Source organism: Cnephaeus nilssonii, assembly GCF_951640355.1.
Source record: "Cnephaeus nilssonii genome assembly, chromosome: 3".
NCBI classification, from domain to species: domain Eukaryota; kingdom Metazoa; phylum Chordata; class Mammalia; order Chiroptera; family Vespertilionidae; genus Cnephaeus; species Cnephaeus nilssonii.
This window is the reverse complement of record NC_137074.1, coordinates 97,542,740-97,557,850: the sequence shown is the minus strand read 5'-3', so window position 1 is coordinate 97,557,850 and position 15,111 is coordinate 97,542,740. Positions and strand designations below refer to the sequence as shown.

The 15,111-nt window shown below is 38.3% G+C and overlaps 1 protein-coding gene across 1 annotated transcript in view; it reads left to right on the top strand.

Annotated features, from left to right (window-relative positions):
• Nucleotides 1-15,111, top strand: part of ROBO2 (roundabout guidance receptor 2) — a gene marked incomplete at its 3' end in the record, with an annotated part of 701,349 nt that overhangs the window by 653,909 nt on the left and 32,329 nt on the right. The window contains exon 22 of the mRNA XM_079766360.1: nt 837-993. Within this exon, the coding sequence (XP_079622486.1) occupies nt 837-993 (157 nt within the window). The remainder of the gene's footprint in view (nt 1-836; nt 994-15,111) is intronic.

Below are 15,111 nucleotides of genomic sequence, written 5' to 3'. Positions count from 1 at the left end.
TCATTTAGGAAGAAACTTCATTTACTTAATTTTGAAAGAGTGAAAAGTCTGGCACTATAGAAATGATAAATTTTCTTTTATATTTTATTAAGCTCCTATAATTCCACATATGGCCTATATGCCGCCGTGTTACTTTCTGCTCATGTTTTGTGCATAAATTCATTTGTAGTACAATAGTAGTGAAACTGATTACTGTATTTCCATTCATTTTCTTTCCTTTTTGGAATTTAGGAAATGGTTTGCTTAAAGCATCTGGGAACTATGCTCACTATATGCAAAAAAAAAAAATTGTGTTGGTCATTAGTTAAAATTTCTATAAAACATGTTAGTGTGAAAAATTTACAACTTATCCTCTGGTATAGTTGATTGATTTTAAAACTGTTATTCTCCTGGATTAATTAAATTGAGTAAATTCTAATGTAAAAGTTTAGCCTGTATCCTTAGACACTGCATTTTCCACTGAGAGAGGTTATGCAAAAGAGCATTATAAATGCACTAAAATCTGACATTTGAAAAGAGTTGTTATGGCCCATTGTTTCCTCTAACAATGAAAATGTGGAGGCAGCACACATGCATAAATCAATAAATGTGCTTTTCCTACAGCAGCCATATTTTTGGTTTACTCAACTCTGTAGTTAATGCGAGGGGAAAGAGACAATACCATTTTGGGTGATTTATAAAAATGTTTTCTGATTATATAATGCCATTATTTATAGCTTTTAACACTGTGACATACTGATTCTGGTGTTTTAAAAACATAAATACATAGTCCCATCTGATGTCCTTTGTTTCTTCTGATATTTGGTATGTCTGAATAAGTGCATTATTACTTTTAGGTGGAAAAGGTGGAAAAAAGAAGAAAAATAAAAACTCATCTAAACCGCAGAAAAACAATGGATCGACTTGGGCCAATGTTCCTCTACCTCCTCCCCCTGCCCAGCCCCTTCCTGGTTCAGAGCTGGAACACTACGCAGTGGAACAGCAAGAAAATGGGTAAAAATGTTTTATAGACCAAGAGATTGTCCAGGCTGCACTCCCTCTCTGTTGTGCATGCTTGTCTTTATCTTGTATGCTCTTATTGCTTTCTCTGCCCCCTTCCCAGCCTGTTCACTGCTTCTCCCCTCTTTTATTGTTTACGCCATCTATATGTTTTTAGCCGACAAATACAACATAGCACATACTGAGGACCTAGAATCCTTGGCCTTCAAGTGCCTTAGATTGTCTGCAATCATGATAATGCAACCTCCATTTATAATATTGCTTGTTAGTTTGAAAGCAAGTACCCACAGCTCTGTGAACTAAAGAGCCACTCCTGAGAAGAGCTGAAAAAGGAATTAAAATAACCTTCTTCATCATTCCTCACAGTTCTCTAATGACTTGATGTCTGGCCATAGCAGGGCGCCCACTGTTGAGCTCCCTCACAATGGGATAATTGCAGAGACCTGGCCAGTGAGTAGAACTTTAATCATCAGCTTAGATGGGAACTTAGGGGCCTGAACAATAAAAGAGGTTCAAGCCAATACACACTCTGTAACAAAACCTTTTTAAGTTAGAAAATGTCCTTTGAGGGCCTTTAAATATGGCCAGTTTCCTGATTTTTCCCTAAACATCTCACAAGAATTAGATTGTTTTCTTCTGTTACTTGTGTTAATAGATTTTAAAGCAGAAGACATCAATACATTTTATTCACTAATCTGGAAACAAATAGCAAGGCAGAAAAGAACATACTCAGTCTGGTTTTCTCTTTTAATAATGGTAACTGCTCTGTCATCTACACAGTTTCTAAGGTCACCTTTGCTTTTGAATAGAACTGAAAAATACAGAATAAAGGCAATTTTCCTTTTTCTAAGTTTTTCTTTACTTAGAAGTTTTTAGATATTCAAATACTAATAGTAAATATTTAATTAGATATTACAATTCAGTTATTTGAATAATGTCTATTTTCTGTCTTGTTTCACATTAAGATCACATGTACATGCTTATACATTTTCTCTATATTTTTTACATACCTGCTTTCTTTGAAGTCTCCAAATTAATTTTTTCTGTCACAATGTTTGTATCCAAAAAAAGACCTATTTGCCTTTTCTTCCAGTTATGTAATATGCATACTTCTGTACTTTTTTCCATCCAAAGGGCTTCATTTGCTTCTATGGAATTACACTGAGTGGCCAGATTATTATGATCTCTGAACGCATAATAATCTGTCCACTCAGTGTATATCCTATATAATAAAAAGCTAATATGCAAATTGTCTCCTCAACCAGGAGTTTGACCAGCAGGCAGGCTGGCCAACTGCCCATGTCCCCTCCCCCTGGCCAGGCTGGCCGGACTCCACCCATGCACGAATTCATGCACCGGGCCTCTAATATATATATATATACTGAGTGGCCACATTATTATGCGTTCAGAGATCATAATAATCAGGCCACTCAGTATATAGTTCCCATACATGTACTTATCATTATTATTTTACTTTTAAAAAATGGGTTCACATTTGAAAAAAGAAATTGAGCATACCCCTTTTCTCTGACTTAAATAAAATAAAACTCTGCATATGATATTATGCAATTCATACTGGTAATATGAATGTGTCAATGTTACATGGGCAAAGAAAAAACAGAGATGTATTATTCCATGAGAAAAGATTACTACAGGGCTTAGAAATCTTCTTTTTAAAGGCTGTACTCAGAAAATGGGGAAATGGAACATGTAAACTGAGAAAAGAGTGCTGTTAAACATTTATAAGTATGAAGTTCTGAATGATGAACTTAGATCACATGAAAAATGTAGGTAATTTGGAATCTTTGTATTTTTTTCACACTAAATCTACTTTGAAAATGCATACACTATAAAAATACCTTTTACAAATTGAGAAAAAACTAATTCATTACAAATAAATGATAAACTTCTCACGTTATTTTTTTGCCAAGCAATAGAGTTAGAACTATCCATTTGGTGAATGAAATAATTCACATTCATGGATATTTTATTTTGTAATACAAGTTATTTTAGAATATTATGATATAAAATAAAAATTTATTTTACTACTTTGGGATTTTAAATTATTTTAATATTTAGCCAGAATGCATTATATTAGAAAATGTTTTCTAAAGATTGCTAAAAATATATTTGATATTTTATTTAATTGATTATTTATTTTTTAGCTACCCAGCCCAGGCCAGGCAAGTTACTTCATTTTATGTTTTCTTTCTTTTCTTTTTTTGTCATAAATACCTCATATTTCCTGAAAAAAACTCATCACTCTTAATAAAAATTGTAGTTAAGTTTTAACCTATCAGTAAACTGCGAGCAAAATTCAATTTCCCTGTTTTTTGGACTCAATATTTTTAAAAAAGGAATACTTGAAAGTTCTTATTTCAATTGTTTGTAATGAGAATGCATTTAAAGTCAATATGACAAGAATAAATCAAAATGAGTATATTTGGGAAAGCTTTGTCTATTTACTGTTATAGTCATTGCACTTTTGTTTTCTCTAATGTGAAAATTATAATACTGGAAAGGAAAGATGTTTGAACATTTCCTGGTTTATTTATGCTCTGGAATTCATGATGTTAACATTGACTATTTTGCAGAAGAGATCTATAAAATTGTTTAAATGCCTTGATTTGAAACTTATGCAAGTTTAAGGTTTTCTTGAAATTCAAACAAAAACTTTAGAACTAACCTTTTTTGTTTTTAATAGTTTTTATTTTTTAACAATCAAGGATTCTGCAATTATACTTCTTATGGTGATATATTGTTTTTGTTGTTTTAAACATATCATAATGCAGAACTTATTCAACATATTTTTTCAAGTACATAAAATTTGCTTGGCACAGTGTTAGAAAGAAAAGCCACATGATGAAGGAAACTACAAAATTAATAAGGAAGATCTTATCCCTGATCTAGGGAGCTCATAGGACTTGGGGGAGATAGAAACCAGAAGCCACACACACTTGAGCACATTATATTGTACTAGAGGCCTGGTGCATGAAATTCATGCATGGGGGTGTGTGTCCCTCAGCCCAGCCTGTACCGTCTCCAATCTGGGACTCCTCGAGGGATGCTCGACTGCCCTCTCACAATCCAGGACTGCTGGCTCCCAACTGCTCCTCACCTGCCTCTGCCTGATTGCCCCTAACTGCTTTTGCCTGCCAGCCTGATCACCCCCTAAACACTCCCCTGACAGCCTGATCGACGCCTAAATACTCCCCTGCCAGCCCGATTACCCCTAACTGCCCTCCCCTGCCAGCCTGGTTGCCCCTAACTGTCCTCCCCTGCTGGCCTGATCACCCACAACTGCCCTCCCCTGCTGGCCATCTTGTGTCCACATGGGGGTGGCCATCTTTGACCACATAGGGGCAGCCATCTTGTGTGTTGGAGTGACGGTCAATTTGCATATTACCCTTTTATTAGATAGGATGACAAGCCCTAGATGAGCGATGCATATCTATATATATAAAACCCTAATATGCAAATAGATAGAACAAGGGAACAACCGAACAACCAGTCGCTATGATGCGTGCTAACCATCAGGGGCGCACACGGAACATGGCGGGCGTTGACAGCAGGAGGTAGAGCACGGAACATGGTGGGCTTCGGCTAGTGAGATGGTGGAGCAGGTGAATGGGGGTGCCAGACCAAGGTGGGGCACTGGTTGCTGTCATTGGGGCGAGCCTCTGATGGTTGCTGAAAATTCTTTGCTCCTGCATGCCGCAGTCCTACCCAGAGCTTGCACCTGCCCCCAGCGCTGGCCCCGCTCATACCCACTGCCGGTACCAGAGCCGCCACTTGCACCCACTGCTGGCGCCCAGTGCCAGGCCTGATCATTTGGCACCATCAGCAGGTGCAAGCCGCAGCTGCCAGCCCTGATCGCCCCTGAGGGCTTCTCCATCTCGCCTTGCTCCTGAGAGGTGATCATGGCAGCAGCTGCCACTTGCACCCACTGACAGCACCGGCCCCACTCACACCCACTGCTGGCACCGGCCCCAATAGCTCCATGCTATGCCGTCAGCACATGGGAGCGGGAGCGGGCTGCCAGCAGACAGGGGACCAGGGGCTGGGCAGGGGTGAAGAGGATGGGCCAAGACCAGCCACTTTGCCCACCACAGCCTCGCGGCCCACAGTTCTTTTTAAGATGCACAAATTTATGCACTGGGCCCCTAGTACAATAATAATTTGCATGCAGAAAGTGATAGTCAAGCATGCCAGGTAAGGCTGTTGCAATCCTATAAAAGTTGAGTTTTGAGGTGATTCTTGAATTATTTATTTACAAATAATAGTGCCCAGAATTGGGTGATTGTTGCATGCCAGACTCCAAGTCAGAAGCAAATAGACAAAGGGGGTGAGAAATAGTCTCAAACATAAAGTATCCTGTGTGCCAGGATAGCTTGTTAATCAATGACTACAACAAGATGTTACTAATGTTGCCTTTTGTTGTGCAGATGAAAAGAAAATTTTGTAGCCAAAGGCAAACATAGATATAAAATTAAAGAGGAGAAAATAAAAACAGGAATAGCACATTAGTCTTCCTTTGGTACTTTCCACTCTTCCCTTGGAAACCACACCCTATTATAGTTAAAGTTACTTGCCTTTCCTTTATTTTTCATTATTCTTTAAGCTTACTTTCCTACTGTAGTACTTATGACATTTCATTCTAATTGCTTGTCTGTAACCTTCCACAAGTGGTAGCTGCTCTACTGGTATGAGGTTTGTTGAATTTGAAACATGTGTAGTGTAGGAGATATCTGACAAGGTGTCTTGAGGACAATTCTGAAACCTTGCATGTCATGTAAGGATTCTGACTTTGGTTACAGATGATGCATTGGAGGACATGAGGCTGGGGAATAATAAATGGTATATTGCAGCAGAATGGCCACTATCATGAAAGTGATAAAGGAATAAAATAAGGCAATGGCAGTGGGATGGAGGGACAGGGATAGATTTTGGAGATATACCTAGCTGAGAATAATCACAATCTTGAAAAGAGAGTCTCCTGTTTTTTATTACAATTTTTAATAATGTTTCTAAGAATTTAGATATTATCAATTTTTCCAAGCCTTTCTTGGTCAGACCTCCTCACTATAAAATACCAAAAGTATCAAATCATTGTCCATATGGAAAATGTATTTAATTGTTAATTTAATGTCATAGCAACAATAGTAAATGTTCTTTCTCATCAATATGCCTCCCTCAACTTGACAAAAAATGTTTCCAATATATCCTTTTTTTTTGCTATAAATATAATGTATTTTTAATATAATCATATGATGCTAGGAAGAATTTAGTAGTAGTTCAATAGAAAACATGTTCAGCTTTGTTACTGCAGTTGAGATTGGCAAGCTTCTGTGGGTATTGAACCTTATTGTATTTTTAGTAGTAATCTGATATTTGTATTTGGCCTTTAACAAGTTAGTTCACATGCAACATTGATTTGTTGTCATCCTTCTCATGATTTGTGAGCAAGACAATACGTTGCCTCCCACTTCACTGCTGATGTCAAAGAACAAACACTTCTTCAGGAAAAGTTGCCCAAGAGAAATTTGGTTGGTAGTATAAGCGTTTTCACAGTCTTTCTGATGTTACTGTTGAAATTTCAGCACTCAAATAGGATATATCTGTAAATGTGAAGGAAACTCTAAAAACAGAGATACACTTTTCATAACATTTATAGAGACATCTGTTACTTTCTTGCCCTTCCTCAGAAACTGCATGAAACTTAAGTGTCCATTGTTCTATAATGGATTAATACAGGGATACATAGAAATGATGAACAACGGTTAGTTATCCCCATCATACGATATGCACTATGTCCCATATTTTTTTTCATTTAGCCTTTTATGTTCTTCTCCTAGTCTTTCACTTATTCTTTCTATCTCTATTTTCCACTTCTTGCACAAAACATTGACTGACATGAATCCATGGGCTTTCCTCAGCTCTGCTTACATTCTGCAGTGGACAGAGTTTGCTCCTCCTATTCTAGATTACCTTTGTAGAAAAGACTTGGAACAATTGATGAAAAACACCCATTCTAGTTCAATGAAATAGCTATTGAAATGCTTTTCAGTCATGTAATATATTGTGCAATGTGTGTGTGTGTGTGTCTGTGTGTAGAGAGAGAGAGGAGAGTCAATATCAAAGAACTATATATATATACTAGAAGCCCAGTGCATGATTTAATCATGCACGTGTAAGCTGTCTGTCCGCTGGTCGGCAGCTCCGAAGTCCCTGGGCCCCTAGGGCGAGGCGGGGCGGGGGCGTGGTCCTCCTGCGGCCAGAGCCCAGGCCAGGGTCTTGCCTTTGCCTCCCGCCCAGGAAGGCTGGGGCCGCCGCCACGTGCTCCTGCGGCCCAACTGCCGCCAGACTCCTCCATGGGGAGCCACGCTGCCCGCCCACCGCCCTCCGCCTCCAAACCTCCAAAACACCTGCTCGCTGCCCCAGAGGCCTGTCTGTGCCGCAGCACAGCCATGGCGCAGACGCTGAGCTCGCGTCGCCGCTGGCAACGCGAGCTCAGCATCCTGCCGGCCCAATCACCACCCCAAGTCCCGCCCCCTGTGTCTCCCGCTGGCCCAATCATGGGCATAGCAGAGTGATGGTAATTTAAATATTACCTTTTTATTATGTAAGATATATATATATATATATATATATATATATATATATACATATATATATATATATATATATATATATATGTGTGTGTGTGTGTGTGTGTGTGTGTAATTTTCTATGCATTTTTATTCCACATGTATGGTCCCTTTAGATTATTGGAAATAAAGATAGTTTGCTACTTATAAAGTAGGGAAATTTTAAGAGGTAATTGACTTCCTCCATTTGAAAGATTAAATACTATATAAACATCTTCAAACATCTTCTTTCTTTATTCAAATGTAGGATACCCCTAGAAATAAACTAATGTAAGCAAACAAAGTATAGAAACTAAGTTTATGGAAAAATTGTGCTATTCTATAAAACAGAATGAAGTAAATTTAATTATAACTAGTCATGAGGTATAATAGCACACACATTCCATACTGAAAACGGGTAGCTTTACTTAAAATTAGATTTACTATACATATTTCTGTTTGACTTACTAATATAGCATTTAAAGCCAAATAAATAAGTTAAGAAAAGAATCTTAACCAGCCCTGGCCAGGTGGCTCAGTTGGTTGGAGAGTCGTCCAGTCCATCAAAGGTTTTTGGTTCCATTCCCAGTCGGGTCTCATATGGGTGGCAACGGATCAATTGATGTTTCTCTTTCACATCAATGTTTCTCTCTGTCTCTCCCTTCCTCTCTCTAAACATATCCTTGGGCACCAGTACTGAGAAAGGTGCCAGCATAACATCTTTATGTGAAAAAAAGCAGGGTAGCTGTCTGTCAACCAGAGACAGCTGGAAGTGCAAGCATCCTCTTAAAGGGCCAATGCAAAACAATTCATATGCAGACAATCACATTGGGCTCCAGCAGAGGGAGGATATAGTAGACTGGAGATGTGTGAGCAGAAGCCAGGGTTGGGGGCTCTGGGGTTAGAGTTCAGAAGGCAGACACCCCAGTTTCGTGTGTCTAGTCATTCTCTCACACTGCAGAGGTCATCTTTCTCATGCAGACAATGCTATACAGGTGGTTTTGCCTGCAGGGGAAAGACAGTTGACCCAACCTATTGGAAAACACCTTGCCCCACTGTGTGGAGTTTCTGAGGCCCATTAAGAGATTGAGAATAACAATTAGCCTCCAGGCAGAAGCAATTGCCAAACCCTGTTGAAAAACTCTTTCTACACCTATGGATGATTGCCTGAGGGCTACTCAAGACTGAATCCAATCAGTCTGCAGGCAGAGATGGTCTCTGGAGGCTTTGAGTTTTTGCCTGCTCTAATTAGTCAGAAATAGAGTTTGACACTAGAGATTAGAGAGGCACTGCAGATCTACATAATACATAGTCATAAACACAAAGCAGGAGACAAAGAAACCCCAAAATGAAAGAGCAAGATAATTCTCCAGAAGAAGAAATGAATGAAATGGAGATAAGAAATTTATCTGATATAGAGTTCAGAATAATGGTGGTAAATATGTTCAACAGCATGAGAAAACATATGGTAACTATGAAAAAAAGAACATTTGAAAATAAAGAATGACATAGCACTAATAAAGAATGAATTGGAAGAAATACACAGAAGATTAGAGAAAGCTGAGGATTGGATCAGTGAATTAGAAGAAAGGGCAGAAAAAAATCACTCAATCAGAAAACCAAAAAGACAAAAACAATTAAAAGACAGGAAGACAGCTTTAGGAAGCTGTGGAATAACAGGAAATGTAACAATAGTCACATAGTAGATATGCCAGAAGGAGAAGACAGGGAGCAAAGGATAGAGAACATGACTAAATAAATAATGGCAGAAAACTTCCCTAACCTGGTAAAGGAAAAAGTCATACAAGTTCAGGAGGCACAGAGAGATGCAAGCAGAAGAACCCAAATAGGCCCACACCCAGACACATCATAATTTTTAAAATGCCAAAAATTAGAGACAAAGAGAGAACCTTAAAGGTGGCAATAGAAAAGCAAATTGTTATCTATAAAGTAGCTCCCATAAGGCTGTCATCTGATTTCTCATCAGAAACTCTACAGACCAGAAGGGAATGACATGAAATACTCAAGGTAATGGAAAGCAAGGATCTGAAACCAATATTACTCTGTCCAGCAAGGCTATCATTCAAAATACATGGTAAAATAAAGAGCTTTCCAGACAAAAAAAAAGAAAAAGGATAAAGGAGTTCATCACCACCAACCAGCATTACGAAAGATGCTAAAGGGACTTACATAATGAGAAGAAGAAATATAGAGAAAATCTAGCCATACAGAATTAAAATGGCAAAAAATAAGTACCTATCAATAATAACCTTAAATGTAAATGGATTAAATGCTCTAATCAAAAGGCACAGGGTAGCTAAATAGATATAAAAACATGACCAAACTATATGTTGTCTATAAGAGACCCACCTCAGAACAAAAGACTCACACAGGATGAGAGTGAAAGGATGGAGAAAATATGTTCCATGCAAATGGAACCAAAAAGAAAGCTGGAGTAGCAATACTTATATCTGATAAAATAGACTTCAAAATGAAGGCCATCACAAGAGACAAAAAGGTCACTACATAATACTAAAGGGGTGGATCCAACAAGAAAATATAACCCTGGTAAACATATATGCACTCATTATAGGAACACCTAAATATATATTTTAAAAAATTCTAGAGAACTTTAAGGGAGAGATTAACAACAATACAGTCATAGTAGTGGACTTTAACATCCCATTGACTTTACTATATAGATCTTCCAGACAAAAACTTAACAAAGAAACAGTTACTCTAAAGGGCACACTGTATCAGATTAATTTAATTGACATTTATAAAAATTTTCACTCCAAAGCTGCAGAATATACATTCTTCTCAAGTGCATATGAGTCATTCACAAAGATAGACCACATGTTAGGAAACAAAACAAGTTTTAGAGGTTCAAGAAGATTGAAATCATATCAAGCATCTTGTGCGATCAGAGATTTAAAAGAATAATAATAATAAACATATCCTTGGGTGGGGATTAAGAAAAACTGAAGAAAATAAAAGAAACCTAAGCATTTTTTTATTTATTACTTTTTAAATTCTCACCCAAGGATATGTTTTTATTGATTATAGAGAGAGAGGAAGGGGAAGAGAGAGAGAAACATCAATGAAAGTGAGTATCATTCACTGGTTGCCTCCTATACACACTACTACCAGCATCATACCTGCCCCCCAGGCACATGCCCTGAGAAGGAATTGAGCCAGTAGCCTTTTTGGTGTTCAGGGTGATGCTCCAACCAACTGAGCTACCCACTCAGGGTCTAAGCATTTTTACTAATGAAGCAATTTATGTATTTTTCAAATCGATAAGTATGCTTATCACCTACTATTAACATGTGAAAGGTTAAATACTAAAATATGTTAGACAATTAAAGCATCCAAATTTAAAATTGGGCCCTAGTGGTTTGGCTCAGTGTATAGAGTGTCAGCTTGGGAACTGAAGGGTCCTGGGTTCAATTTTGGTCAATGGCACGTACCTTCATTGCAGGCTACCTGCTGTGGTCTGGGGCTTGTCGGAGGCAAGCAATTTATGTGTCTCTCTCACATCGGTGTTTCTCTGTCTCTCTCTCTCTCTCTCCCTTCTACTCTCTCTAAAAATCAATGGAAAAAATATCCTCAGGTGAGGAATAAAAATAAATAATGATGGCATAAGATAATATATAATCAATTTTCAGGTAAATGTGCAAAAATATTGTCAGTGCAATTTTGAGACTATGGGGGAAAAGGAGATATATATACTACTATGTGTAATACTTTAAGCAATAAAAAATAAAATTAAAAAATAAAAGAGTAATGTATCAGTGTTTGTTGACCACATGAAGACAATCTTTGTAAAATATACAGGATTTAGCCTATAGCTTGGAGGATTTTTAAGATTAAGATAGGTGAAATAGGAAGAGTGCAGTTTATTTGAAATAAGATGAATTCTTTAAACACTGCACCAGAATGGAAAAGTACAAAAACAAACAAACAAACAAACAACAATAAAACACAAATTCATTTTGAGCAGGAGATTCCTGTTGAGAAACTTTAAAAAAAATCATCTGAAAAGATATGTTGAGACTTAGACATTTAACAGACAGAAGGGTGAAGAGTATCAAATATTTTATTCAAACAATTCTAATGTTTTCATAGACCAATTTTTAAATGGAGTACATGATTGATTAAAGGTTGAAAAAAACTACAAGCAAGAAATCCAAATGAAACAGTGCGTTAGAGACTTTTTACTCAACAGAATATGTTCTTCAAATGAAATCTAGCTGATTTCCAACATATAAAACAGGAGAAATGATATTGTTTTAGAGCAATAGATTTCCTCAGTCAAGTTGGTATTTATGTAGACATTTAATGGCAATACAACTTTAACCAATGGTATTTCCTAGTATATGAAAAAGTTTTAGTAACATATTAAAGTGTGCTTGTTTATACTAAATTATAGATGATATTTCTAAACAAATATTCCAATCAGGGCTTCTGAAACAAGGTCTTCAGGTTGCAACACATTGAGATAGAAGATTATTTAGGTAGCTTTAACAAGAGCGGAAAATTGAACAGCCAAAGATAATATCATCCCTGTAACAGACCTCTCGGTAACTATCCATCACCCACAGGCAGAATTCCACACTCCTTGTCAGAGCTGATGAGGCCCTCTGTGATCTGGCATGTCCTCCCTCCCTTCTCCTGCTCTGCTGAGGCCAACCTTCTTCATGTGCCAGCTCTTGCCAGTCAGAGAACTATTTGAGTTCTCCAAATATCTTATCTTTTCTCTTTCTCCAGACCACCACATGTGGTACTTAGAATACCCTCTTTCCAGTGGTCAGCAGATCCCTGCCCAACCTTAGGACTAGTTCTAGCCTCCCTGATCTCTGTTCCTACAGTATTTGATATTGTTGATTATTTTCTTAATATTGGTCTGCCGATTGGATTCATGCTCTGTGAAAAAATCCTTATCACCTGACACTTGATTGTTGAAAGAAAGGATGATAAATTCAGGTGTTGCTGTTTTTTAATAGACTTTATTTTTTTAGATCGGTTTTAGGTTAACAGTAAAATTGAACAAAAAACACAGATTTTTCCATATACTGCCTGCTCTGACCCCCATGCATAGCCTCTGCTACCATCAACATCTCCCACCAAAGTGGATCCTTTTTCAAAGTGATGAACCTACCTTGACACATCATAATCACCCAAAGTCCACGGCTCTTGGTGTTGCTTATTCTGTGGTTTTGAACAAATGTATAATGACATCTATTCATTATTATTGTGTCATACAGAGTAGTTTCACTGTCCTAAAAATCCTGTGCTCTGCTGTTCATCTCTTCTTCCCCTTAGCTTCTGGCTGCCACTGAACTTCTTGCTGTTTCCACAGTACTGCTTTTTCCAGAATGTGTGATATAGTTGGAATCATAGTATGTAGCCTGTTCAGAATTGCTTCTTTCACTTAGTAATATACATGACTTGATGAATAAGGCTGCTATAAAAACCTATATGCAGGTGTTTTTGTTTTTTATGAGTTCAGTTTTAAACAGGATAAGTGAAAAGACACTCAAGTAAAAATGTTCCAGAATCATCTGGACATTTTCAAGTTAGCATTTATAAGGGAGATAAAAACTAGATATACACATTTGTAGTATTCATCCTTTTTTCAGGTTCTTTAATGAAAACTGCCCATATGCTATTTATTGTACTTAGTGCTGGAAATGCAGAGTTGAGAATTACAGAGTTCTTTAGTTTGAAGATCTCACAGAATCTTGGGGAAAAAAGAGATATGAAACAAATAATCTCAATAGGACATGGAGAATGCCACAAAGTACTATTAGGGAGTTATGATCCACTCCATTCGATGGTGCAGAGGAAGCTTCACAAAACTAACAGCACTTGAATTGGACCTTGAAGAAGCACCTGGAGGTTACAGGCCGATGATTTGAGCAGTCATTATACTTTAAAAAGGTGCAGCATAAGCTGGTGTTGTGGAAATCCTACATAATAAAAAGGCAATATGCAAATTGCATCACTCCGCTACGCCCACGATTGGGCCGGCTGGAGGCACGGGGGGCGGGACTCAGGGTGGCCGATTGGCTGGCGGTAGGAGCGGGGGGCGGGGACTCGAGTCCCCGCCCCCCGCTCCTACCGCCAGCCTAAAAGGCCAACGCTGCAGAAGGACCCATGCGGCCGGCGGAAGACGCTGGTGGCGGAACTCGGGTGGCCAATTGCGTGGCTGCTGGCACCAGTTTTCCGCCAGCAGCAGTTTTCCACTGGCCACCCGCCATCAGGGCGGAGCGGGGCGGAGCGGGGCGGGGTGGAGCGGGGCGGGGCGGGGCGCGGCGCGGCGCGGCGGGGTGGAGCAAGGAGGGGCGGAGCAAGGCGGGGCGGAGCAAGGCGGGGAGGAGCAAGGCGGGCGGCAATGGCGCGCGGGTGCAGGTGTGGTGGCCCCAAGGCTGCGGCAGCGGCAGTGCACGCGGCTGAAGCGGCCGCTTGCAGGATTGAATCCTGCAAATGGGCTACTAGTAAGCTATAAAGATAGGTTGATCAGCTGGAGAATTTTTTTTATGTCCTGCTAATGAGTTTGAACTTTTTTCTCATATTAGCGACAATCACTGAATGATTGAAGTATAGGCGTGACGTGAATAAAGATTTTAGAAATATAATCTGTTTGCCTGTATGGAAGACAGTACAGAACACATAAATATGACATCTCAAGAGACTAGGAAAGCCAACGGGACAGTTCACATGTAAAGGAGACTGATCTGTGATGTGGAAGTAGTAGTCAAGTGTGAGAGAAAGATTTGGAAAGTATTTAAAAAGTTGAACTCATAGGAAAATTACATCTAGTATTGCTTATCTTATGCTTATACCTCTTTTTAAAAGTACATTTAGATCTATTTGATTTATGAAAATAATGGCACTACAAAGGAAGTGTAAATAGATATACTACTGGTTTTGTGTCACAAGGAAAACTTTTAGAATTAATTTTCTATAGTCCCTAACCAGAGTCCTCAAAAACATGCTGTTTCAAAAAAATGTTATTTTTCTTTTTTAATATACATTTGATAGGACTAGGTTTCTGTTTTATAGTTTTTACATGTCAAAATATAAGGAGGCATGAGTTTCTGCAAAAAAACAAAAACAAACACATTAAGAGACTTTAAAGAGTCAAAGGGCTATTGAATAGTTTTGTAGCACAGTGTCTTAATGATTAACATGTCACATGTAATGAAAGATTGGGATAGGTCTAGAATAAAGGTAAATAAATTCCTCAAGCACTTCTCAGATGATCAATATTGGCGTATTCTCTTGGTACACGAGGATGAACAGAAATAGTTAAATCTACAAGCACTAAACTAATTAATTGTCTTTAATTAACAATTTGTTTTTTCCACATGAGTAACTTTGTTGGAAAGTTATTGCCTTTTGTAACTGTGGGGTAACAATTCTGTAATAAGATCCTTTAAGAATAAATTGAGATGTGGAGGTAATAGATGTAATTATGATC